Raw genomic sequence first — 27,002 nt, forward strand, 5'->3', positions numbered from 1 at the left:
TACGCTCCAGGGAGAACATACTGTACGGAACAATCCTGCGACAGCCAAAGCTGGAGGGCAAAGGTGGAGATAGTCTAGTCTATCCCAAATTTTTGGGAGGCTATGATCACTAGGCAAGCAACTCCTCAGTGCCAGATTCTTAACATGTAAAGCCTGCTCTGGGAAGCGACTGCTATAACAGAAGTTTAAATGGAAGATGTATTTTTTAGGACGGTCCTATTCGAAGGCACAAAGGGCAATTTTCCATGTGTCATACTATAAACAGCTATCTGCAGTGTTCCAGGTGAGCAGCGCAGTGCAGAGGTTCAGTTACTGTTAATTAGAGCTTCCTCCATGTCAAAAACGGGAGGCAGTTGCCAGGGTGAGTTAAAAATAACCCTCCAAAGTAAACTGAGTGTGCTTTGAGTTCTGGACCCATGTCCTCTCCTGCTCTGACTGCTCCTTTGAAGGGTTTCTGCTTTAAACCGAACAGAGGACTTACTCAGCCAATGAGGACAGACACACAGGAGAGGGAAGAACACTGCTTCCCCAGACATAATTACATCCGTTGTTCTGGGGCTATTTGCAGCTTCAACAGGCAATTCTGGCACCTGCACCACACCTATTAAACCAGCAACAGAAAGCAGTAAACAGCTACTGGCGGAAGAGGTAGGAGTTAATTCCAGAAGCTCCTTCTCTTGGGGTAATTATCCACAACCACAAAAATACAATGTTGAGTTAACAATAAAATGGCTAAGGTTGGGTCTCAGAAATAACCATGCAGTAGATCTATGGTTTAAGATGGGGGAGCAGTACCCAGAGGTGTGTGCCTGGGGAGAAAGTTTAAGGTAAGTTCTATGAAAAAGAACTGTGGGCCAAATAATTGTAACAAGGAATGAAGAGACCTTCCAAGTGCTGCATGAACAGCCTCCAATGCACCTACTGCCACAAGCATGTGGTCCAATAAGGGGGTGCTCACTGGGTCAACAGGCCCTGATCTAGAGCTCAGTGAAGTCTTTGGATCAGGATTGTGGTGCTCACAGCCTAGGGACTGCTAAATGGGTAGGTTCACTCCAGTGACAGGCCACCAATAACCAGACACAGCACCATTTACCGTAAGAGTGACAAATCAACCTCAAAAGCAGTGGCGGTTCAGTTCAGTTGGACGTTTGGACACTTACCCAAAGCATTGAAGCCTGCCAACACAGGCTGGAAGTTTCATGAGAACAGGCTTGCTAGAGCAGTGGTTTTCAAAATTTTTTCTGGTGACTCGGTTGAAGAAAATTGTTGATGTCCACGACCCAGCGGATCTGGGGATGAGGGGTTTGGGATGTGGGAGGGGCTCACGGCTGGGGCAGAGAGTCAGGGCTCTGAGCTCGGGGTGTACACTCTGGGGTGGGGCCAGGGATGAGAGATTTGGTGTGTAGGAATGGGCTCCAGGTTTGGGGGCAGGCTCAGGGCTGGGGCAGGGTATTGGGGCGCGGGGTTACCTCGGATGGCTCCCGGTCAGCGGAGCAGCCAGGGTGCAGAGGCAGGCTTCCTGCCTGTCCTGGCACTGCGGACCACGCTGCGCCCCGGAAGCAGCCAGCAGCAGGTCCAGCTCCTAGGCAGAGGTGCGCAAGCGGCTCCACGCAGCTCTCGCCAGCAGGCACTGCCCCTCCCCCCACCCCACCCCAGCTCCCACTGGCTGGAGTGTGGAGCCAGGGCTTGGGGTGGCGTGCAGAGCACCATGGTCCCCCCACTTAGGAGCCAGACCTGCTGTTGGCCACTTCCGGGGCGCAGCGCGGTGTCAGAACAGGTAGGGACTAGCCTGCCTTAGCCGGGCAGCACCGCCGACAGGACTTTTAACAGCCTGGTCGGCGATGCTGACCACAGCTGCGGCAACCCAGTGCCTTACGTTCCACAACCCAGTACTGGGTCGCAACCCACAGTTTGAAAACCACTGTGCTAGAGAGATTTCCAACCCATTCCCATTTTGGCCCTGAGATGTCATAACAGAGAACAGAACCTATCTCATGGTGTTTTGACACTTCCATCTCCAAACGGAAACAGGAAACAAAAAAGGGAAAATAGGCATTTTTGCTAAACGCTTTCGCCTGTTCCCCTGCAAAAAACCTTTGGCTTGACTTTGTGCAACTGTTATTTCATCTGTTCCACTGGTTTTCTGGCCTGTGTTATGCAGGTTAGACTAGATGGTCACAGAGGTCCCTCCTTACTTTAAATATCTATGAGTCTATGAATGTCATGGTTATTGCAGTGATGATTTTTTTCTGCTCTTGTGCAGAGAACATGCTGAAGTGCAAGCCCCTCCTTGCTGCCCCTCTTATTTGTTCAGCGACTTCCTCAGGGCTGCAAATGATTAAAAAAAAAAACATATGGAATTGCCATTTATCAATAGACTTGAAAGGTCTCCACTGTGGACACGCCAGGGCTTGGCTTGTTCTTCCCTTCTGCCGTCCTTTGTCTTTCTTGCCTATTGAGATGGAAGCTCTTCAGGCAGGGACTGTCTCTTCCTCTGTTTGTACAGCGCCTAGCACAATGATGTCCTGATCTTGGTTGGGATCTCTAGGCAGTATTGTAATACAACAACACGTAGTACAATTAAAGAGACATGACCAGGTTAAGAATAATTTAAAAATAAAACCAACATCCAAATGTCCTTATCTATGTTACTAGCCCTTTGAGAATCTGGTAGATGAGTTCCACCGTGTTTGTGCATGCACGCACGTGTGTATTATATATATATATATAAAATGTCATTTTCACTTTTGGATTCTCAAGCACTAGCCCACTGCTGCAGTGTGTGTGTTATACACACCTTAGAGGTGAATGTGTATTTACTTAAATATTTTCTATTGGAAGCTTTAAAAAAAATAGTGTGTGGGGGGGAGGGTGGGAGGGTTTGTAAAACAGTTTAAACACAAACAAATTAGGGACAAAATCAGACTTTGGAGTCCTCCTGTGCCCCCCAGCATCTAGCCTGACCTCCAGAAGCACACAGGCCATTGAACAGATTTTCAAAGGGGCTATAATGTACAGTGCCCAACTCTCATTGACTTTTAATAGGAATTGAGCAACTCATTCCTTTCATTCTTCACCAAATAGGGTTAAGGGGATTTAGCACATTACCCATGGCCATTTAACAGCACATTTGTTTATATCCATGAAAATCCAGTTTATAAACATGGATTGTTCCTGCCACTGGCCCTGGAGTGATTATTCTTCTTAATGTTACCTTAAAGGGCAGCTGACACCTCTTGACTATCCTCAGAGAAATACGCAATTGGAAAACAATTCTATCCCTGAGAATTTGTTACCAGCAGCTTGTTGTTAGCTCCTTAGGGACAATGTGCATTAAAGCAACACTTTTGTTTCTTGCTGTGTGTGGAGTCAGGATCAGCATAGGAAAGGGATAAGCAGCAAGAGCTAATGGACCTGAGGAGCAAAGATCTTTAAAATAATGATCCCTTAAAAGAGAGAAAAGGGAAGGGCCCATCCCCTGCTAGAAGATGTAAGGTATCAACTATCGTCTCTGAAAAGAATCTTGGCATGAGGCATCCCCAGGCCTTAAAGTTACATTTACACAAGCATCTTTCCCCTGCTTGTTACAGTACATTACCTAAGAGCCCTCAGGCCTTCAGAATGAGGGTGGAATTCTGTCCGCATGGTTGCAGTCAGAGTTCTCCTACTGCAGCAGAGTTTGGCTGTGATCCAGCAGGTGCCACAGCAAACAACCAGTAGCTTCCCTTCCAGGTGCACAGCAAGTATCATTCAAGAGGTTAATGATGACTATAAGACCACTGCCTCTCTAATCCTTTCACCATAATTGCATTGCCTATAAACCTGGCCTGCTGGTGGGTTTGCAGCAGCAGGTGGAGCAAATCTGCTAATGCAGCTAACTGAAAAGCCTTTGGCAGCTCGGACAGACATGGACTCTAAGGTGGCTGCTGTGACTCTGCCCTCAGGGAATATTCAACCACAGAAACACTCCCTGCACCCCCAGCCCCAACTCCAGATATCGTCCTCGACGCTCACTGGGTCCGTGGGACTAAGGGCATGTCTACAAAACAACTGGAGGTGTAATTTCCAGCTTGGGTCGATGTACACACACTAGCTTTGAGTGAGCAAGTGTGCTAAAATTAGCAGCGTAGACATGGCAGTGTGGGTGGTGGCTCAGGCTAGCCACCTGAGTCCTCTGGACCGGACTGTACTTGGCAGCAGGCCCATTGATACCATGGCTACGCTGCTATTTTTAGCACACTCTCTCGATCAAAGCTACCCAAGACCGTAAGGTTCCCTCTGTCCCGTCCAGGTGGGTTGAGGTGAAATAACAACATATTGATTCCACACTGCATACAAATACCCTCCCCTCCCGCATTTAGCTGCCAGCTGCTCTCACTCAGTCCTACAAAAGGATTTCATGAGACTGAGAGGCTCACCAGCTTTAGCAAAAGAAAAAGAGAAACCACAGTTTCAGCCTACACTTGTCCCCAACACCATTGGGGCACGTTCTGTGCTCTCTCACCTACCACTCAAAGGACCACCTAAGCTTACACCACAACCTTATGCTTTCCGCATCTAATCTCCGTGCAGACTTTGCTCTTGTCCCATTGTTTTGCCACAGGAGACTCAGCCACGGCCTCACACTAAAGAGCAGTGGAAGGCTCCTGCAGTTGGCACCTGAGAGTTGTATAAGCCATGCCATAGGGTCTGGTTTAGAGAGCTGCACCTAGTGGCAGTGAGAGCCAGAGAAAAGAGGAACCACCATCCAACAGTGCTCTGCTATATAGCTAAAATCCTACTAGGCAATACACCAGATAACACCAAGGGCACGATGTGCCCCAAGAACAAAGAAAACCCTGTCTTCTCAGGGGGACATTGTTCTCTCTGCCATCACGTGGTAGGGCAATATTTGACTGGAAAGTTCTTAATAGTCCTCCAGAAGCTTTGTTCAGACCAACTGATGGTGGGAACTTTCCAAAAAGGCACAAGCTATAGATGTACCAAGAGACAGAAAAGAAGGATAAAGGAATGATAGATGTCAGCACCAAAGCCCAGAATCAATGGTAGGTACCTGATGAGAAAGACACCGTGAAGTCTTGTGTTGGAGGGATGCCCTTCAGAGCCAAAGAGAACACAGAAGATGGAGCTAAGACTTTGGGTGTGTGTACACAGCTCTGTCAACACATCCAATATATCACACGCCCAGGCCAATTCTCCAGGAGCAGGGATTGACTGACACCTGCAGCTCCACATTTCCAGCCCAAAACAAAGCTTCTGCCCTCTGCCTGAAGACCTTTAGGATAGTCCCTCCAATCTGCACAGACTGTACTGAGCTACTCAGATCTAGTAGTCAGGGCTCAACAGAAGACTCTTGTATGGGCCTTTTCATCCCGAGTGGACAGTCACAAAACCCAGTGGATGTTCTTTTCCCAACCCCTCATCAATCCCTCAAGTCAACCAGCAACAAAACAGAGCTGTGGGGTGTGAGATAGCTTCTTGCAAGGGGCCCCTGATTTCCCCACACAGAAACAGCCGGTGTCGCCCAGCAGAAAGGCAAAGCAAGAGCAAAGCCCAAGCGGGGAGTGGCTGTTACTACCTCTCTGAAGGAAAGAAGCCGTTCTCTGGATAAACCCTAATGAAGGAACAAAATGGTGGAGAAAGAAAGCATGAGGGAAGGGGCAATAAACATGGAGGTGAAGGTGATGGTGGAAATGTTAGATCAACAACAAACAATCCTGTAGCCCTGAAGAAGTGGAGAGCAATACACTCCAGCTATGTTCCGTCTGCCCTCCTAACTGCCCCAGCACATCCCTATGCTGAGGTCTGCAAGGGGTAATGGAAGAGGGTTGTTCCACTGTCCCCAGGCCACCAGAGGATTCCCTCTGCCCCTTATATGTAGTACACTCTAGAAGGGCAGGGGAAGTCCATTATATTTGGAGGCCCCTATATACCTGCAGAGACACCATACAGGAGGCAGAGAAGAGCCTAGAATTGGAGCTCACAATGGTTTGCAGTGAAACACATGGATGGGCTGCCGGGAAATCAGCCTCCTGTTCACACTCATCCCTTGCCCAATCTCGCCCACCAGCATCTGGGGTGAAGCAGTAACCAAGTTAGGGAGCAGAGGAAGGGAAAGATCCAAGCAGAGAGGCTTGCTCCACTTCTGTGACTCCAGATGGAGCTTCTAAGATGATGACCGCCAATCTCTCTCCCACCACTTATTGGTGCTGCAGCTGATCAATGGATGTGTACAAGCTGGTGTTATGGACTCTTCCCCCCACCCTCCAAAACTTGTACTGCGTGGACAGGTTACAATGGCAGCAAGACAAAAGGAAGGAGATGCTGAAATTAAAGAAGAAAAAATTGTCCTTACCAGACTTCTTCTTTCCATTGGGTTCCCTGAAAAGAAGAGAAAAGGGGAAGATCAGCAAAGAAAGGGGATACAGTGAGCCATCTAACTTTGAGATAGCACATATCAGTGTGGTTTAGTGGTTAGAGCAGAGGCCTTGAGACAGGACCCCGGGTTCTATCCCTTGCTTTGCCACTGACTCACCATGTGACCAGCTGCTTTTCCGATGGAGGACGCCCAGCATGATCAGCCTTTCAAACAGCTGTTTCTCCCACTGATGTGCATTCCTTTACAGGAGCCTTTTTACACAGTGAAGTTCAGTTCTTGAAAGGTTCCCCACTTGCCCTCCCTAGCTGCCTGGCCTGGGAGCCAAAGTTCTGACATGGTGGCTTGGAGAAACAGGACAGGAACTAGTGTTGGTTTGACCAAGACATTTCCAGCAGAGGGGGCCCAGCTTGTACGCTAGCAGTAATCCAATGTGATTTTAACACAAACATAGGCTCCTGCTGAACATGAAACACTACTGTGAAGACATCTGGAGACTCTCAGATTCTCAGGGCAGAAAGAACCATTGTAATCATAGTCTGACCTCCTGTGTAACACAGGCCATAGAACCTCCCCCAAATAACTCCTAGAGCAGATCTTTTACAAAAACATCCAATCATGATTTAAAAATTGCCAGTGACATAGAATCCACCACAACCCTTGGCAAGTTATTCTAATAGTTAATTATTCTCACTGTTAAAAAGGTACACCTTATTTCTAGTCTGAATTTGACTAACTTCAACTTCCAGCCATTGGATCATGTTATACCTTTCTCTGCTAGACTGAAGAACCCATTATTAAATATTTGTTCCCAGTGTAGGTACTTATAGATCATAATCCAATCGCCCTTAACAATCTCTTTCTTAAACTAAATAGATTGAGCTCCTTGAGCCTATCACCATAAGGCAGGTTTTCTAATCCTTTAATCATTCATGTGGCTATTATCCGAACTGTCTCCAATTTATAAACATCCTACTTGAATGGGGGGGGGGGGGGGGGGGGGGGGGGGGGGGGGGGGGGGAAGGGGGCGCAAGAAGTAGGCACAGTATTCCAGCAGCGGTCACACGGATCCAAAATGCAGGGGTAAAATAACCTCTCCACTCCTACATGAGATTCTCCCATTTACGTATCCAAGAAAGGCATTAGCCCTTTTGGCCACAATATTGCATTGGGAGCAGAGGTTCAGTTGATTATCCAGCATGAGCCCCCAAACCTTTTTCAGAATCATTGCTTCCCAAACAAAGCCCCCATCCTGTAATTATGGCCTACATTCCTTGATCCTAGATGTATACATTTACATTTAGCCATATTAAAATACTTAGTGCTTGCTTGTGCCCAGTTAACCAAACGATCCAGATCATTCTAAATCAGTGACCTGTCCTCTTCATTGTTTACCATTGTCCCAATTTGTGCATCATCTGCAAACTCTGTCAACTTTATCAGTGATGATTTTATGTTTTCTTCCAGGTCACTGATAAAAATGTTAAATAGTGTAGGGCCAAGAACAGTTCCAGACAGGCCCCCACTAGAAACACATCGGCTCGGTGATTGTTCCGCATTTACAATTATATTTTGAGACCTTTTTAATCCACTTAATATGTGCCATATTAATTTTATCTCATTCTAGTTTTTTAAATCAAAATGTTATGCGGTACCAAATGAAACACCTTACAGAAATCTAAATATTTTAAATCAACACTGTTACCGTTATCAAACAAAATTGTAATCTCATTTAAAAAAATCAAGTTAGTTTGATAGAATCTATATTCCATAAACCTATATTGATTGGCATTAATCATATTACCCTCTTTTAATTCTTTATTAATCAGGTCCTGTATCGGCCGCTCCATTATCTTGCCGGGAATCGATGTCAGGACGACAGGCTTATCTATAATTATGCAGGTCACCCCCACTAAATATTGGCACAACACTAGCTTTCTTCCAGTCTTTTGGAACTACCCCAGTGTTCCACGACTTATTGAAAATCAACATTAATGGAAAAAAGAAAAGGAGTACTTGTGGCACCTTAGAGACTAACAAATTTATTTGAGCATAAGCTTTCGTGAGCTACAGCTCACTTCATCGGATGCATTCAAGTTTCTCTGCCAGCTTCGAGCTCTTGGATGCAAGTTATCTGGACCTGCTGATTTAAAAATCTCTAACTCTAGTAGCTGCTGTTTAACATCCTCCTGAGATACCAGTGGAATGGAAAGAGTGTTATCATCATATGACGAAACTACATCATCTGTTTTTTCCCAAATACAGAACAGAAATATTTATTGAACACTTCTGGAGAGGGAAGCATTACATTTACTCTACGCTACTGGAAAGGGAGCATTGCAATTTCTCAGAGTGTTGAGATTCCCTCAGGGATGAGAGACAGAGACTGACCACTTTATTGGGGGAGATCAGATTCTTGAATGCCAAACCCAAACATCTTGTTAGATACTACTATGGGAAGGAGGGGATGTACATCAGGGTTTTGGGAGCAGATAGTCAGAACAGGAGAGCACTTCTCAAGGGGTGCAAGAGGGTTTGGTGGGTAGGGGGTGGAAATAAGGTAGCAGGAGGGCTTGTCCTGGAGTTGGGAAAGGTATTGGCAGCATGTGGGGGAAGGAAAGGGAGAGGGTAACCACACATCCCCTGGCCTTCCAGTTTTACTTTACTAAGGAACTTGGGAGTCCAGCTAACTCATCCGTGGGGCCCGTAGACAACTCCCCTGTGAATACAATACGGTCTACGGCACTTCAGCATTTAAAAAACAGCCAGGATGCCAGGGCAGGCCCCAAAAACCAGTATGTTCCCAACAACCTGGGACACCTGGCCAGCTTTAGCTGTAAGCAAATTTGCCAGCATGTTCATCAACTGCTAGTTGTCTGGCCACATTCCCAAGAGGGCAACCCTGTGCCTGACACTTGTGGTAATTACAGGTCTGTGGGGACAGCGACTGTTTTACATCACTTAGCACAATGGAACCCTGATCCCCCACTGGGGCCTCTAGACACGACTGGAATATGAATTAATAATAATCCACCTACCATTTGGCCACCCCTCTTCCCAATCCACAAGTGAATCCTAGCCTGTCTGGATGAGGGAGTGCATATGATGCATCACTCCTCCTATCCTAAAGCAGGAGTAAGACACACACGCATGCACACGCACACACTTGCTTCCAAGGATGACAACATCCACAGGGCCAACCTTGCAATACAGGGGACCTTCCCCAGGCTCGCCATTTCCTGACCACTGCTGGAAGGTGAGATTCAGCAGGCCCAAGAGTTGCTGAGACTGCATGAGATGCTGAGGCCCCAGAAGCATAGGGTGGCCAAACAGCCACTTCCTTTGCTTGTGAAGTCCATGAGCAAAACAAGCTCCCCTCCCCACTTGGTCTAAAGCCAAATGACAAAGCAGCTCCAGGATCAGTAAGAAAGGGAGCCAGGACAGAGCTCTGCTGAGTTTTCTATCAAACTTATCAGCATTTTAAGAACTTCATTACTGCAAATATAAAATTTTATTCCCTGGAGCGCTGGGTTGATTCAGGGACTCAGTCTGCTGCCTTCAGAGACCAGCCTTTCATCCTGTCAACATGTGTTTCCAATCTGCTGAGTGAACACAGAGCCCACGTCACAGCTCCAGAGGTACCCGCAAAGGAACTCTCCCTGACCCTGCCCTCCACTTGGCCTAGCCTGTCCCAGCTCTAAAGGGAAGCAGGTAATCACAAGGAGAGGGGGGCTGCGGAAACCGCCCTCAGCCAAACCACGAAGCACCAAATGGGAACTTCTACGTTTTAACCCCTTCTAGGCCAGGCCCTGATACACCTCCCAGTTTCATCTTCTCAGGGGCTGTGTGTGTACCTTCCCCTCCCAAATAAAGAGGGTGGCACAAGAATCACAGGACAGCTGGGATATCTGGTCTCCTCAGGTGCTCACATGGTCTAAAGTCACAATGCAAAGAGAAAGGAGGAGCTTTGCTTCCACCCCACAGGGCATGGTTTGCCCTGTTTCTTTACTCTGTGGCTGATGTTCCCACCCTTCTCACCACTCCAGAACTACTTTCTCTGTTCCAGGCACATGCTGGGTGGGGAGCGAACGACAGGGCCATATTTCCTCAGGCCAGTGCCCACGGTGAGTCCCCCTCCCCTTCTCACTGTTCCCACAACCACTTGCCTTGTTGCCCAGTCACCTCTCCCACTCCCCATGCTCAGGCCATCCTGGATTAACCCTCTCTTTGGCCGTAGGCAGTGACTGAAGAGGTTGCCTTTCCCCTGACAAAATGTTACCCTCACCCTCTGGGGGTGCGACACCGGGTCCCAGCGATTACAGACCCAGACCGGGCAACACAAAACCGACATTTCATGAACAATTATTTTCAAATTTCATTCCCTCTCCTTCTTAACACCTGCCTGGATATGCCACTGCTCCCTGCCCATCTCCAGCTTCTTAGCTGTCATCTGTGCTGAGGAGCCGAGTTACCCCCAGGCTTCTAGGCTTTGCAGACTGGGTCACTGCTAGAAGGCAAAGCCAGGTGCACTCCAGCAGCCTGCCTACCACCAGCTGCTACCTGCCTGCTCTGGGAGCAGCTTGGTTTGCTGGGGATGGAGCTGCGGGGAGAAGGGAGGGAGGCGAGGCCAGCATTGCATTGCTATGAATGGATCTCAATGAGTTTCTGGAAGAGGGTGATGTGCATTTCCTCTGACCGGACAGTGCTGGAAGGGGAGAGTTGCTACCTTTTCCATCATCATCTGCTAAAAGTGTTACCCTAACTCATCCTCCTCCATCTCATTCCACCGGCTGTTCTGTCTGGATGAGGAGGGCTTGGGAGGGCCAGGGGGGCAAAATGGGGGAGGGAAGGGCTGCAATTTCACTTTGCTGCTGGGATGTCTTTGGCAGGAACACAAAGACCAGCTGGTTTGAACCCGAGCAGATCCCAGCCCATCACCTCAGAGAGAACAAGAGCTCAGACAAGACAGGAAACAGCAATAAGCTCCCAGCAGCCTGCAGTATCTCCCCTTCCCCCACTGACTGGGGAAAGCCAGACAGCAGGAGCACACAGACAGGCCTCCTAGAAAGCCAGAGATTCTTTTAATCAGTGAAAGGGGAAATGGGAAACTCGTTTAGCCACATTGGTACAATGATCATACAGCAGGGCTGACTCGACCCAGCAATCAGGGCTGTCACACAGGTTCCCAGGAGCTCCTTAAATTGATGCACTGAGCTACAATAGTGAGGTGCGTGACTATGGGCTTTACTAATAATGTCTGCACTGCATGGGCATCCAGCCAGCACTGACTAAACTCCCAAAGTCCTCTCACAAGATGGATTTTCTAGTTTCTTTGGTTGCTCCGAGGTCCTGATCAGGAATATGGTGGGGAACGTCCTCAGGATAACGAGTAGCTCTCTTCACTTACTGTTTTAAGTCAACAGGGATGCATTACTTGGGATTGGGTGTTCTCTGTTCCATCCACTTTGCTTCTCGCATCTAGAATATGCTGTGAACCAGAACACCCACCCTGGAACTGATGTGTTGCTAGTAGAGAACTTTTTTTTAAAAATTACCAATTCTCATACCTATCCCCAATTTGGGGGGGGGGGGGGAGGAGGCGGGGGGGAGTGTTTTGAAGCATCGTTCATTCCACTAGGAAAAACAGTTCCTACAGAAAAATTGGAACTTTTTAAATGGAATCATTTTGCAATACAAGTGTAAGTGGGCGAGGAAGTGGTTCACTTCTTATCCTGTCCAAGCATGGCTGGGACTAACAGGGTTCTCACAACATTTACCCAACCAGTGCAGACATGCACTGGACATGTCTTGGACATGCTGGTGCTCTAGCCTAAGGAAGCTGGTGGTTACAGCATGTTCCTCGGAGGAAAGAACAGTATCCATGTCGACACTGGGTAAAAAAATCTGTGCTACAACCCTGCAAGCTACCCCCATTGTTAACCAGAGACGCAGCTACCATAGTTCTGCTCCCACTACAGATTTGGTCTAAACCAAACTCGATTCCAGCTCCAAGAGGCTGCCCTGTTACAAAAGGGGCCGCCCTATAGTTATTTCCAGTTCTTTAGTTTCAGTGATGAGATCCCACTGCAGTATTCTGTGTTTAAGGGTAGGAGTGAAGGATGTTGTCTGTCCCATAAAGGACTTGCCCCTACTGCCATGACGGCCATCTCGAGGAGATTGCCTTTCATTGAAGTGGTGGTGACTGTGGTTTTGGAGTTGATTGTTCCAGTCCTTGCTCCTGCAGTACACCCACTTACACCCAGAACTACTGTCTGTTTGCAGCAGAGTCCATTCATTTCTCTAGCTACGACTTTTGGATATTAGGACATGTCTCAGATGCCTCTGAATAGATCCAACTGGCCAATGAGAGCCCTTAGCAAAACCAGTATTAGTTACCAGTGTAATGAACTCTACCATACTGATAAGGGTACCAAGATGATCTCCTCCACAACACTCTGCACCCCATCTTTCAGGAGGGACCCCAGCATCCTCCACAAAGATCCAAGGATCACTCCCTTCCCACTCCTGTACCTACTGGGATCTGGCCTGAGACACTACACCCAACTTGCCCGCCAACGCCAGGGCAGGGCAAATAGGCAGGCCTTCTGTCTGAGGGGTGCAGTACAACGGCTAGCTTTTCCATGAAGGTGGACGAACACATGCAAAGCTATTAAGAGGGAAGAAAGAGCAGGAACACGTTGCCAGTAGAAACTAGCTACATGTTTGCCGCTGGGATTAAACGGGGAGGAGGAAAAGGTTCTGTTCCCTGTTCTATGTGTGGAATGTTGTATCTGTGTAGAGTTCCCTTCTGCTGCTTTGGCGCGAGCTCAAATATTCTAGCTTTATCTCCTGACTGCTTCCAGCCCAGCAGCCTGAACCGGGACCTTTCGAGCGCAACATATAAAATAAACTTTGTACATTCAGCTCACATCAGCCCTGACTCCTATTGTGGCCCCATTCTCCTGCTGGCTCTCCCACCTCTGATTTATTGGCACTACTTAGTGCCTGTACTCCCTGTCAGGCTGGCTGCAGGAAGCAATCACTTACTGTGGTTATCATTCCAGCTTCCATCAGAGCATGCAGCGCCAGAGCTTCTGGATTAATAAAATAATGAAGGGCTGCTGAAGTCGCCACCAGGCATAACCTCGTTAGTAGAATAGGCTTTCATCGTCTGGTCAGGCCACTGCTCATTACCATGCGCCTTCCGTCCTGGGCTGCTGCAGGCAACACCCGCCAATTACAGCACTTTGCTTCTTCCAGAGCAGCAGCCCGAAGGGATTCTGTCTGCTATCTGCCTCTCAGAAACTTCAGCTTGGCCATCTCCATGCTCTCTCAATATGGGCCTCCCTATATTCAGGATGGGAAGAAGCCACGGGTGCTACAGTTGATCAGTCTCTCTCCTTTAGCTTGTCTCCCTCCGTACCCCAGACACCACACCAGCAATGAGCCCGACCACATTCTCAGAGATCAGCTGTTCTTCTACAACATTCCATTCAAATGGAAACTATCAGCCATAGAGTGAGTTGTAGGGGAGAGCAGGGGACATTTACCTGGGGCCTGAGCTTGAGGGGTGCCTGCATTTAGGAAGGGAAGAAAGAAGTTAAAATATTTGTCCCAGGCTTTAAATGCCCTCAACAGCCCCACTGCCAGCAGAATTACCACCAGGGCTATGGCTACACAACAGAGCTTGCAGCTATGCCACTGTAGCAGTGCAAGTGCAGATGCTCTAAGCCGATGGGAGAGAGCTCTCCCGTCGACTGAATGACTCCAGTCCCCGTGAGTGGCGGTAGCTATGTCAGCAGGAGAAGCTCTCCCACGGACATAGCACTGTCTACATCGGCGCTTAGGTCAATGTAACTTATGTCGCTCAGCGAGTGGCTTATTCACATGCCCAAGTGACATGACTCATACCGACATAAGTGGCAGTGTGTATACAGGCTGTGATGCACATCCCCTCATCAACACAATGGTGTCTGGGGCATTGCCGCAACACACTGATGATAATTTACAAGGGTCTAACAGGAATTTAGAGACTCAGAGCTAACACAACTTGCAGGAGGCAGGATAACCTTATTAAAGATGATGTTCCTAGTAATGCCGGGAGAGGACTGGAGGGAAGGCAGCCCTACATATCAGGTGCACACAAACCTTAATCAAATGCTCAGCATTTGCAATGTAGGATTTTTAATGTAAGTAGGAGTTGAAATTTGATTTCCATTTAAGTTTCTGCTGCCTTTGGTGGCAAATCAGGGTAGGAGGCACTTGAAAGGCAGCTATCCTTAGTGGCTTTCAAGTTTCTCAGACCCTCGATGCAACAGGCACAGAAGAACCCCAGGCAAACAACGGGAACTGGAAATTCTAAAGGAGGTTTTGTATTAGTTATCATTTGCCTACAACTTGATGACCTGGTGAAGCTAACAAACTTGTAACTAGTGGAAAATCTTCAGAAGTTCTAAACGCTAACACAAGTTGTCAAAACTACTCCCAAGGAATCTCTGCATCCAGGGGCTAATATTCATGCACAGAGGGGATCAATAGTTGATATGGGCAAATGACTTTGAAGATCAGAATGGCCAACAGCCTGTGGCCAAAACAATTTGCACAGTGCTTTTCCTGAAAGATGATGTTTGCTCAGCAGCAGGGGAAGAATGCATGTAAAGTAGGTTCATTAGATTTGAGGTTTCTCTGCTTGCCATCACATGCCCACCCAGTCACAGCCCAGTAGGCTAAAAGGACTGTGGTTTTCTGACACCACGTATACAAGTCTGGGTGGTACATACAAACACATGGCGCAGGCTGGGAAAGACAAATAATTTAGGCAAGGAACAGAAAGCAGAACTCATCTTGCCAGCCAGGCTCTTGGTTCAGGGCTCTGGTAACTGGTGTCTGGAATTCTGGACATTCATTCCAGAAACAGAACAACCATAGATTTGATCACGTTATCAAAAGGTCCAGGTTCTACTTGCAGGTCCAGAGCGCCTCTCCTCCTCAAAGACCCTACACAAAAGAGGGAGGAGCTCTGGCTGCAGATTAGATGCAGATAATACTTCAACATTTTTAGCAAGGCAAACTCCACGTCAGCCCTTATCTCACTTCTTAAAGGGACTAAGTTATTAAAGACTATTTAAAGAATGACCTGTCTTGACCACTGCAGGTTCTGTTTTAAGAGCTGTGTTTTTTATTAACACACCATTATTGCATGGGGAGCACAAACCAGCCTTTTAACCCTCCACTTCAGAAGTCATGCTGAAGATAAGGTAGGTAAGATATATTTTATTGGATCAACTTCAGTTGGTGGAAGAGGAACAAGCTTTCAAGCTTAACAGAGGTCTGCAGGTCTGGGGAAGTCAACCAGATTGTCTGTCTCAACTTGTATTTAGCTTAGACACTCTAGTAACTTCTCCTAGTCCTGAAGAAGAGCTGTGTGAAGCTCAAAAGTTTGTCCCTTTACCACCAACAGAAGTTGGTCCAATAAAAGAGATCACCTCACCTACCTTGTCTCTCTCAGAGCCTGGGACCAGCATGGCTACAGGAACACTGCAAATATGTTGAAGAGAGACAGACAGACATGGTGAAAGGGGGAAAATCCTCTTTACCTCCCAAAGATAATGTTAGAGAGAAGGGGTAGAGGAAATGGACCACTTCATGTCTATGAAGACTGATAGTGTCTCTTTAAGAGTGAAAGTCTTCCCTCATGAATATTACTGGGATATCGGAACTCCCAAGAGAATGGACCCTGACTGCGGATGCCCACTTGCTTGTCTATTAGATTTGGCCAGGAGACATGAAGGTTCTTGAGAGAATGGATGGAAAGCTAGCAGGGTGACTAAACTTTTCCCCCGATGCTTCCCCTTTGTACAGAGCAGGGGATTATTTTAACAATCACTTCGGATATTTCTTCACTGTAGAGTTAACCACGCTCTTGCATGTTGGAGCCTTGAGGTTCAGCTGGCGAGGATCGTTAGCAGCTGAATGCCTTAACTCAGCAATGGCTTCCTGCCCAGGACTTTCCCAGCCTCACTATGGGAACTCTCTTATGCCACCAGAAAGCTCTTTCAAATGAGGAAAGACTAATCCCCCACCTACCCAGCCCAGAGGCCCATCGCAGTTCTCACGACATGCGCCGGGTACAAGAATCCAGTGACTTGCCTCTTTCGAGGGCTGCAGTTTCAACAGGATTTTCATCCTAACAATTAAGAGAAAAACCCACTTCTCCACAATCCATGTGCTGCTAGGCCTGCAAAGCATTTATTTTGTCATGGCGCATGAGTTCTTTCTGTCCTGATTGGCTCCTCCTCCCAGCCCCAAACAATCCCTTGGGACCCAGAGCTACAGCCACCATCCCTTCACTCATTTCATTGGGCAGAATCATACGTGAAATAAGTAGGGTGGGTCTCAGTCCAGAGGCTCCAAGTAGTGGATGGGCAATGGGGACTCAACTCCCTTCTCACCATTAGGAATGGTCCCTCCACGGTAGGAAAGGGGGTAGCTAGCACATACGGGTAAAAACTCAATCGCTTCACCTCCTCCAAACTATTAGAGATGCACCAGGCTCCACCAAGGCTCCACTGCAGGCTTTGTCCCAGTGTCCAGCTGGAAGAAATGGAGCGGGAGAAGAGAGAGGGATGGGTACTATGGCCGTTTCTACACTAGCCTCTTTTCCCCACTCACGCAATTTTCCACTTTTGCTCCTGCCAGCGATGGGATCATGTGTGCAGAGCAGGCCCCAGGGTCTGAGCCACAGATTAAGGAAGGTTTAGAATAAACAGTGGTTAGTGGCTGGCAGCCACCAGAGGCCTGTCAACATTAGTGTTCCCATCACAGTTGCCACTGCTGGAGCTGCATCCCTAGTAGCAATCGTGGGAAATTGTATGGAATAAATATCTCATGTAGAAGAGGTCTATGGGGATTCAGAAGCAACTCCTGACTGTTGAGAACACACTCACCAAAGGCAGCAACGAGAGGAGCACGAACTACAGGAGGCTACGAACGGATAGATGGAGGGATAGTCACACAACCTCCTTCCATCCCAAAATGCTACCCTCTGCAGTGACTAAATTCACCACTAGCATGAGGAGATCCAGCTTCATGGAAATGTACCTGCTGACACCCGCACTAAAATTTGGCTCCAGGTCTGTGGGTGGTATGAAGTAGGTGGATCTCTATCCCTGCCCAGAGAACCAGGAAGGTAGATGCCACATGCAGCCCCAAAGACTCCAGAGTTTCTCCTCCCACCAGACCACGTTCCCATTGAAGTAAATGTGAGTTTTGCCATGGGAGCAGGAACAGGCGCCGACCCATTAATGAGAGCAGAAGGGGACTTTCCCTCAGCCAGAGGCTGCAGAAGGGAGGGGGTAGGAAATCAGGGGGCCAGTGGTGCCACTAGAATGACTGCTTTGCTTGGCATAGAGTGTGCTGACCTATCCATTTTTCGCCTTCCAACCACCACTGCATAAAAAGCCGTCTTCTTATTCCTTTCATGGCCTGGCTTCCTTTCAACTTCCCATAGAAAGTATTTATCTCTTTTATGAACAATGACATCCGGCCAAACCCCAGGCACACCACTATATTGGATCCACCCCAGCCGTCTGTCACTGATTTTATATCGCTATTGGCAACCTGGCAGCCTGTCCACGTGGGGCTGGCAAAATGGCTCCCACCAATCTCACCAGAGGAGAGCTTCAAGGACTTTTATTCATTAACATTTTGAATTGTAGGTAATAAATGCCCCTGGAGCATTCAGGCTGGGATATGAAACACAACAGAGACGTCCTTGAGACACCACAGTAGCTCATGGCTGGAAGCGAACGGGCCAGGAGAGGTCTGTTAAGCCATTCTTAGTATTGAAAAAGGCCTCTTCTCCTCCCCATGAAAGGACAACACCTGGGGAGAAGCGACCATGCTGCGTCGGCTAATTCTACAACAGCTCAAAATACAGCATGACTGCAACCTCACTCCCAAACTGCACGGCACCAAGAGCAGTTAATCTGGCACTTGCTGCAACAGCCAAACCTTTACAAATGCAAGCAAACACATGCGGCATGTGCCACAGGTGAGTGGGGCTGTGTATAGGTGCTGGGAGATGCACACAAACCAGGACGCTGCAAGGGACACTCCAAAAGGTACAGTCTTAGCCCGGCCCCAACGCCAAAGCATGCAGCTTTGGTTTACATTTCAGTCAGTCCCTTTGTTTTCCTTCTTGTTTAGCTCCCTCAAATGAGCACACATCAGGTGCAGAGAAGAAGAAAGTCTGGAGCAGGGGAGAGATCTTTACATGCCAGGCCTGCAGGAGCAATACCTCCAGAGCAGAGTCAGCTGGGGTGCTAACGTGGGAGACAAAGCTCCTTTTAAGGAGCTGCCACTCCACACTGTTTCAGCCTTTTTTTAAGATGTGTGTCCTGGGGTTCTATATATTTGAATTGGCCCCTGGTTTTTGTGACAGCCTCCAGACCCTACGCCACGTTCATACCCCACAGATCAGGCTAGGGTGGATAATGGGGTGACAAAAGAAGAAAGGGGGATGACAATCCTCATACACACCCTAAGACACCATCTGTGTGCATGTTTCATCAATAGGTTCACTCCGTGGATTTGACAATCAAACGCCATCCAGAGAGTCCTGACTTTATTTATAAACTGTCCATATTAGAACGTGTCAATATTGGAACAATCACATAGACCACCCCGTCCTCCCAACACCAGGAACATTAGGAATCCCAAGCCCCTTGCCCCAGCAGACTCCTAGATGTTCATGAGATACTGCTCATGCAAATCAGTCTTCTAAGGTCTCTCACTCACTCCCATGCTACTCCATTAGCTGATGGATGACCAAAGGGTTGAAAGGTTAACTGGTGAACAATAGCTTGGGCAGGCTGGATGGGAATGCCAGCTGACAGCAAGCTATTAGTTAATGGACTCTGGGGCCCTCAGACCAATCTAATCAAGTGTCTGCTGGCTGGGGAAGGAATGATGACAGGAAAAGAAAATAAAAACAGGAGGCCAAGGAGAAAAAGAAATAAATAAGCTAAAGATTGGGGGAAGTTACAAAAGAAACAAGCACAGCACTTAACAGGAGATACGAAAAACTCAATGTTCCTTCACAGAGAAAAACAAAATCCTTTTAATCCCCCAACCCGCCATGCAATGCAAAACAATGTCAAATTATTTTACTGCCTTTTCTTGCACAATCAGTCAATCCTCCTCCATTGCTCAACCTTAAGTACAGCTACAAACACAATCTAAGGAGAGACAGCAACAGGACAAGAGAGGGAGGCTGGTGTTCGTATTTATGCTCCGGGTGATTAATAGGGGCTGGAACAAGTAGCTCATAGTCACAAGACTAGTAACTACACAGGGTTGCGTAAGACACGCAAGAATCCCAGCACATGTTCCTTGTTTCCAGTGGAAAGCAAGAGTCAGGCATTGCTGTGGATGGCTCAGGGGACTGGCAAAGGGAGTCTTTCGCTCTAGGCAGAGATCATTAATAACTGGAAGTTGCTCCTGTCTGATGCCTGCTTGGCACTTCCTACAGGAAAAGAGTTTGAGTTTCCCAAGTGATGATCAGAAAACCCAGCACCACTATTAGCATGAAGTGGCCTCTGGGCTGGCAAATTCAGCCCTGAGGCCAAGGATTCAGCAGCTCCTGGAGAAAACGCTTCCACCTCATCACTAGCAGTGGACATTCCAGGGGAGGGCTGAGGCACACTGGTAGGGAGCAGTGTGTGAAGAAAGCTTGCATGGTCCCAATTCTGAGACTAAACAAAGAACTTCACTCTCCAGGGATCTCAAACCAGCACCTTTCTTCAACATTACATTCACAGGCAGGTTGGGGATTTGTTCATGGATCTCAGAGCCTCTTCTGAACGTCACAGTGCTCAAGGGGGTTTTATCTGTGGCAGGGGATGCGACCACCACAGCAATTCTGCAGAGCAGCCCCACTAGCTTGCTGTAACCAACTTACTCTTTGGGGGGATTCAGGTCTTCGGGTCTCGTCTCGAAGAACTGAAGAACCTCTTCACACTGAGAGATGTAGGGTGGCAGCTGGATCAGAGCCTGTGAATGAAACAAAGAGATTGAGAACACGAAGCTAGAGACTAGTCCCAGCGTCTGAAAGGATTTGGGAGGAGCGACCTTCAGTGTGTGAACAGCCGGGCAAATACAGGAAAGGCTGCTAGAAGAAACAGGCACCATGATCCACAGAACTGTGGTGAGTGCTATATTGAATGTCACAATGCACCAGAATGGAGTAAGTCACTTACAGCCTCCGGTTTCAGCTGCTGCATCTCTGGCTAAGATGACAGGGTGCAAAGGGGAGTAAGCAGATGTTGACCTGCAATCCAGGCTACCTTTGCCATTATAACCGTTCGCCCCCACCAGCCAGGGTATCCTTAGAGTCCCTGTAACAGTTGCCTCCCCATCAAAATAGCCATCCTTCAAGCTAAGGCCTGGCTGAAACTCCCCAAAGCTCATCACTGTCCTGTGTGCAGAGAGCCCCAGCCCCACTGAAAGGTACAAGCAGTTCATGTCTTTCAAGGCAACAGGGCCTGGCTTTGATGCTTCTGATTAGGTTCAGGGCCCTGGAATCATAGGGCCCATCAGCACTTTAGCGATCTGCAGAGTCCTCTGTCTCTCAGAAACCCTCTGCTGAGCAACAGCTACTCAAGAAGAGGTTGTCTGAGTGGCAGAAGGGGAGCCCACAAACACCTCGAGCAGGGGCTGGAGAGCTTTTGTTAGTGTTATCATCAGACGACAACTGTGGTGGCTGGAGTTAATGAGCGGCACTGCATCTTTCCCCCTCCCTCCCAGGAAGCCGGCTGCAGCAACACACATTTTAGAAGTGGGACTTGCCAAGTGTGAGAGAATGAGAGCGAGCAATAATGTCATGGTCTCTGCAGAACGTGGAGGGGATGGTGCCTAGAATAGCACCATTTCCTTTGGACCACACACATCATTTCCCTTACTGTCTCAGCCCAGTTGAGGCTGGAGGGGAGGCAGACTTGGCTAGGGCTCTGTAATACATACCTAGGCAAAGAGGACACACGTAGCTGCACAGTGCTCATTGTTGGGAAGGTGGGGGGGGGGGGGCGGAAACTGAAGAGTGACATGATATCACAGAAAGAAGGTTTGGAAGCAGGGCCCACCCTGATATATGACTGACAGACAATCCTCAGCTTCATACCCACAATCCTCCCTCAGCCACACCCATCACACCAAGGGCCCTGAGACAGGGATACGAACAAAACCAAAAGAACCACAGCTCGCCCCTGCACCAGGAACACAGCCCTGCGTGCAGCACCCCAGGCTGCTCCCAGAGGCAGACCTGAGTCTTTATTGACCTGTCTGCTCTGCCCCCATAGCCTTTCCCGAAATAGGTCTGCCTAGGGTTGCCAACTGTCTAATTGCACAAACCCAAATACTCTTGCCCACCCTCTGCCCAAGGCCACACCCCTACCCCACCCCCACTCCCTCCAGCCCCACTCCCTCATCACTTGCTCTCCCCCACCCTCACTCACTGTCACCAGGCTGGGGCAGGGGTTTGGGGTGCAGGACAGGATGCGGCTGAGGAGTTCGGAGTGTGGGAGAGAGCTTTGGGCTGAGCCTGGGGCAGCGGGTTGGGGTGCGGGAGGGGGCAGTGCTTACCTCAGGTGGCTCCCGGAAGCAGCGGCATGTCTGGCAGTGGCCCCCAGTCTCACGGGCAGCCAGGCAGCTATGCATGCTGCCCCTGCTTGCAAGCACCACTCCCGCAGCTCCCATTGGGCACAGTTCCCTGTTCCTGGCCAATAGGAGCTGCAGAGTCAGCACTCGGAGCGGGGGCAGCACGCAGAGACCCCCTGGCCACGCCTCCTCCTAGGAGCCGCTGCCGGACATTCCGGCTACTTCAGAGAGCGGCATGGAGCCAGGGTAGATAGGGATCCTGCTTTAGCCCCACTGCGCAACCGGACTTTTAGGAGCCTAAAATCTCCCGGATTGGCTTCAGTAGCCTATGAGAGCTTGAGCCCGATTCCGGGAGACTTCCGGCCAAACTGGGAGGGTTGGCAACTCTAGGCCTGCCATTGCACAGACACTGATCACCACCACAGCCAGGACAGGCAGAGCCACCAAGCAGTGGGGGTGATACTGCCTGACAAGGAATTGAGACAGCATGCCAGCCAGCATAAGAAATGGGATATAGAAACAAGTGTCCACTCCGGAGATTGTGGGTGCAGGCAACTGTTCAGGTTTCCTGCTGGCAACATTTCCACTGAGGTGCTGCTCACAGGACTCCATTCCCTGTGCTCTATGCAGAATCACTCAGACCCTGGTAAAATGACCAGCCCCAGTCCAGAGAAGGTTCCACCCTTACAGCATTGGAAATGATGGCAGAAAAACACAGCTTGTCCTAGGAGGATGGAAATCAAGGGCCATCTGCCTTAGGATTAGTGCACAGCCCTGCCATGTAGGAGACTGAGAGGATTCATTGCCCTCCACCAGGCTGGGAGAGGCTGGGAGCACTATCGAGGCGATACATTCAGCCACACAACTCATTCTTAAGGGCAATTTGAAGAACAGGCTCCAACGAGAAACCCATCCAATTTTGTCTGGCTTGGAGCATGGTGGTTGGAGTGAGGAGACTGGCTGGGAAAGGTTATTCATAGAAGACAGATAGGAAATGACCTATTCAGATGGATGAGCCATTTTACAGGGGCTGATGCATGACTGCAGTCTGCAGGGCATTTTCTAGAGCTCTGTCCAGTTTCATTTTAAGACTCCCAAGCAACCGGGCTTGGGAGAGGATCTCCCAGTCACAACTCTTTTACCAGATATTCAGCCAACATTTTCTCTCTCAAACTTACTAATATTACCACCAACACAGAGGAAAGGGTTATTTAGTGTAGGACACGGGGGAAACGGGATGAGAATACACTGTATTTAGCTCTTTTAAATCTGACTTTAGGAATCATTCTCACCAGCTCCCTGATCATTTTTGCTACTCTTCTTTGACCTCCCTCCAATCTGTCAAGCACTTTCTAGCAAGAGAGTAATTCTGGGTGCAGCTGGACCGTGGCTTTATAAAGAGGGACTATTCTCTTCCTGCTTGGTGGGGCGATGCCTTTGCATGCTTTCAGTCCAGGATTTCACCGGCCTTCTTTGCAGCCAAGAGAGGAGGATTTGCAGAGCTTCCTCAGGGAACGGCGCCGCCTCACGTCTCTCCCAGGAGAGACAAAACAAAGGACAAGATATTATCTAGTATTTTGTGGGGGATCTGGTTAAGCTGTGTTCCCGTAATGCTCAGTACTCACTAAACACCACCCTAACCACAGCAAACTCAGGGATTTTTTTTTTTTTGCTGAGAGTGTATATTATACTCCCACTCTGGTGGTGCATGTGAAGTCAGCCCAAAATAACAGAAATGCCAGGGACAGCAGGGACTGTGGTTGAGACGCCCATGGTAATAGCATGGGCCGACTCTGCCATGCACACTTCTGTGATGGCTTAACCCCTCACCCCTCTAGGAGCTTCACAGTTAAGTAGCAGGAACTGGAAGGCCAGGCTTAGTGCACACTTTATTACCTGGCAATGCATTAACTGGAGGAGGAGAAAGCTGTTGTCTAAGTGGGTCATATAACATCAGCCATTATGTCCCATTTATTAAGTCAAATGGATTAATTATATTTTATGCCATTAACTGCATCGTTCCGAACAGACAGCTGCAGCCTCTTATCACTTAGGGACTTTTTTCCTCCCTAAAATTAAATTTATGGGCAAGCGTGTGTCTATGTAGCTGGCACATTTTAGTGTCCCTGAAAAAAGGGGACTGATCACACCAGCAAGAGCCAGCCAGTTGCCGTGTAAGCTTCCCCCGACCTCCCCAGCTTTGGCAATATGCCTCAAGACTATCCGTGCTTCACCTCTGCTGTTCCAATCCTGCCTGTTACCCTACAGTAACGCAGCTAATGCACCTCAGCAGTTCTGAGCTACAGCACGTTAGCCCAGTGCTAGGCCTCCAGACATGTTTGCTGATGCGTCTTGGTCTTGACCTTCAGCACCCCTTGCAATTCCAGTCCCAGGGTCCCTCCCTCAGAGCTTTGGTCAATGCACCTGAGTCTTGACCTGTATCATCCCCTGCAATTCTATTCTATTCTGGTTCTTATGCTGCGCTCAACCCCATAGTACCGGAGTGCGGAGCAGGAGGGCATTAAACAAAGCTACTACCACCTGTGTTGGGTTTGTTCTCTCATCTTCTCGCCAGGGGAGAGGTGTATGCAGTTGAGTGTTTTGTTCTGGAACTTTTATTTAACACACACACACGATTATGTTAGAGAAGGCATGTTCAAAGAAATACATCTTGCACTTAGAGCGGAAGGTCCTTAGTTCCTCTGGGGGTTCGTTCCACGGTCTTCAGCTGATGCCTGAAAAAGCTTCACCTCATGCACAGATGAGTTTTAACATTATTGTATAAAGTTCCATGGTGCCCTAAGAGTAAGATGCTCCGGTGCTGGGCACCCCACGCAGCTCTGCCAACATATCTCAGTCCACGGCACAGAACCCTCTGTTATCCCCGAAGCTAGAGACAGTGCCAGTTCTGTGACGGAGACCCATCTTCTAAGGATAAGGACTGGGCTCTGCTCAATAGTAATAACATTTGAAACCAACAGGATAGGCTAGCTAGTGAATTTAACCATTAGCCAGCAGAGCCCCTACCAGGCCATTTGCTTCTCGTTTGCAGCCTGAGAAGGGATTTAAAAAAAAAAATTAATAAAATTAAGGAGAACTAGAGTGGAGAGTGCATGGTGAGCAACTAGGTCACTACCACGCTGCAATCTCTAGGCCTCCAAAACCACAGCACTGACCCCTCTGTCTGAGATGGTTCCCATGGGATGTTTTTACACCTGCATGGAATGGATGCGCTGCACCAGACCCAAGGCCACCAGCTAATTTCATGGCAGGAGGTGGTACGTTAGCACAAGCTACTACTGGTGGAAGTGCACAATTAAGTGCAACACCATGTGCTGCCCCCTCCCAGAAATGGAACCAGTATCGCCAACAGAGAAGGACCAGTTCAAATCATGCCTATATCACAGGCTAGAAGTCTTCAGTTTAAGATAGAAAACTCCCTTTACCTTGCAGTATTCATCAATAGGGATCAGACGCTTGACGGCAACATCCCGGATGTGGCTTCTGCGGAAGAGGATCTTCCCTGCAGTGAGAAAGAGGAACAAGAGCAGTGCAAGTCATCAAGGCTGTTCCATCAGACATCATTTCCCTCAAATCAACTGATCAGAATCTATCCTCAATGTAAGCAAAGACTGGCCTTTCCAAGAACCCCCTTGCCCACACAGAAGAACCTCCCCTCAACCCACCAAGCATACTTTTGGAGAGATGGACATTTGAAATTACTAAGGGCATGTCTACACTGTGGAAACTATATGGGCATAAATAGATCACCACAGCTATGCCGACATAAGCCCAGAGTATAGATGCAGCCTGCATGACCTACTTGAGCGACGGTAATGAGGGCGACGGAAGCATTCTTGCATTGATATAGATGCATCTACACTGTGGGATAGGTCGGCACAGCTATGGTGCTTAGGGGTGCGTTTTTCCATACTCCTACCCAACATAAGAAAAATCCGATCAAATTCCCCAACCAGATGTGTCCTCATGTCTCTTCACTTATCCAGGGTGTTGCTGTGCGTGTCCAGGAGGTGGTAGAATGGCTTGTATCACTTCAGAGCACACGAGAAGTGCTACCCCTCCCAGGCATCTAACCATTGCTAAATCAAAAGGTACAAACAGCCACTGTGGTTTTGGAGATTAACATGCTGAGTTCTGTCTCCCAAGTCTCATCTTTACAGTTCAGCTGCCAAACAAGATCAGCATACATGTGGTCATGGGTTTTTGTCTGTTTCTGCACTCCCAGAGGATGGTCCTCTCCCAACAGACTGCAATGGATGTAGTAGCCTCAAAACATGACCCTGTGCAGGGGTCTTCCAGCTGTTCTTCCCCTCCCCCTAATCGCTCTGTTTCACCCTTTTTGTAACCTGTAGCAAAGAAGTTGACGACAAAAGACCAAGGGCTCAATTCCCAATTCCTGAAAATGCTGGGGAAAGTCAGCTATATTTTGAATCAAGGCACCAGAATCAACAATTTGCTATCATGCAATTTGCAAATACTGGCCTGTGAGCTTAAGGGGAGCATGGAGCTTTGCAAGCACATAAGAGACCAGGAACTGGAATGGGGAGGAGGAGATGGGGGTGAGCAGGAGAGTAGGAAGAAGCAAGGACAGATATTAGTTTGCTTGAAGAAAAGGAGGACTTGTGGCACCTTAGAGACTAACCAATTTATTTGAGCATGAGCTTTCGTGAGCTACAGCTCACTTCATCGGATGCATACTGTTACTCTGAAACCTGTTAGTTTGCTTGAGTTGTCAATAACCAGTTCCTGCCAATAACCTGGCCTCAGACCCCAAAAGAGGGTGTGTGCTTGCAAAAAGAAGGGGAGTGGAGGGAGTTAGAGTGGATTTTAATTTGTGGGAAGTGGGGAAAAGCAATCTGTGGCCTACAATGAACAGTTACATTGGCATTGCTATGTCAGGCAGGGGTGTGAAAAAAAAAACACAGAATTATGTCAGCAAAAACCCCAGCGT

General features: G+C 48.4%; 1 protein-coding gene across 2 annotated transcripts in view; it reads right to left on the reverse strand.

Moving 5' to 3' along the window:
- The window catches only part of SH3PXD2B (SH3 and PX domains 2B), a 116,832-nt gene that overhangs the window by 15,713 nt on the left and 74,117 nt on the right, over nt 1-27,002 (reverse strand). Inside the window, exons 5-8 of one of the 2 annotated variants that reach the window (XM_043520883.1) lie at nt 25,477-25,553; nt 20,337-20,428; nt 6,356-6,381; nt 5,579-5,614 (exon numbers count right to left, since the gene is read on the reverse strand). In XM_043520883.1, coding sequence (XP_043376818.1) covers nt 5,579-5,614; nt 6,356-6,381; nt 20,337-20,428; nt 25,477-25,553 — 231 coding nt within the window. The remainder of the gene's footprint in view (nt 1-5,578; nt 5,615-6,355; nt 6,382-20,336; nt 20,429-25,476; nt 25,554-27,002) is intronic. The other variant, XM_037907221.2, reaches the window with a different exon arrangement.

This window comes from Chelonia mydas, chromosome 8 (assembly GCF_015237465.2).
Source record: "Chelonia mydas isolate rCheMyd1 chromosome 8, rCheMyd1.pri.v2, whole genome shotgun sequence".
NCBI classification, from domain to species: Eukaryota; Metazoa; Chordata; order Testudines; family Cheloniidae; genus Chelonia; species Chelonia mydas.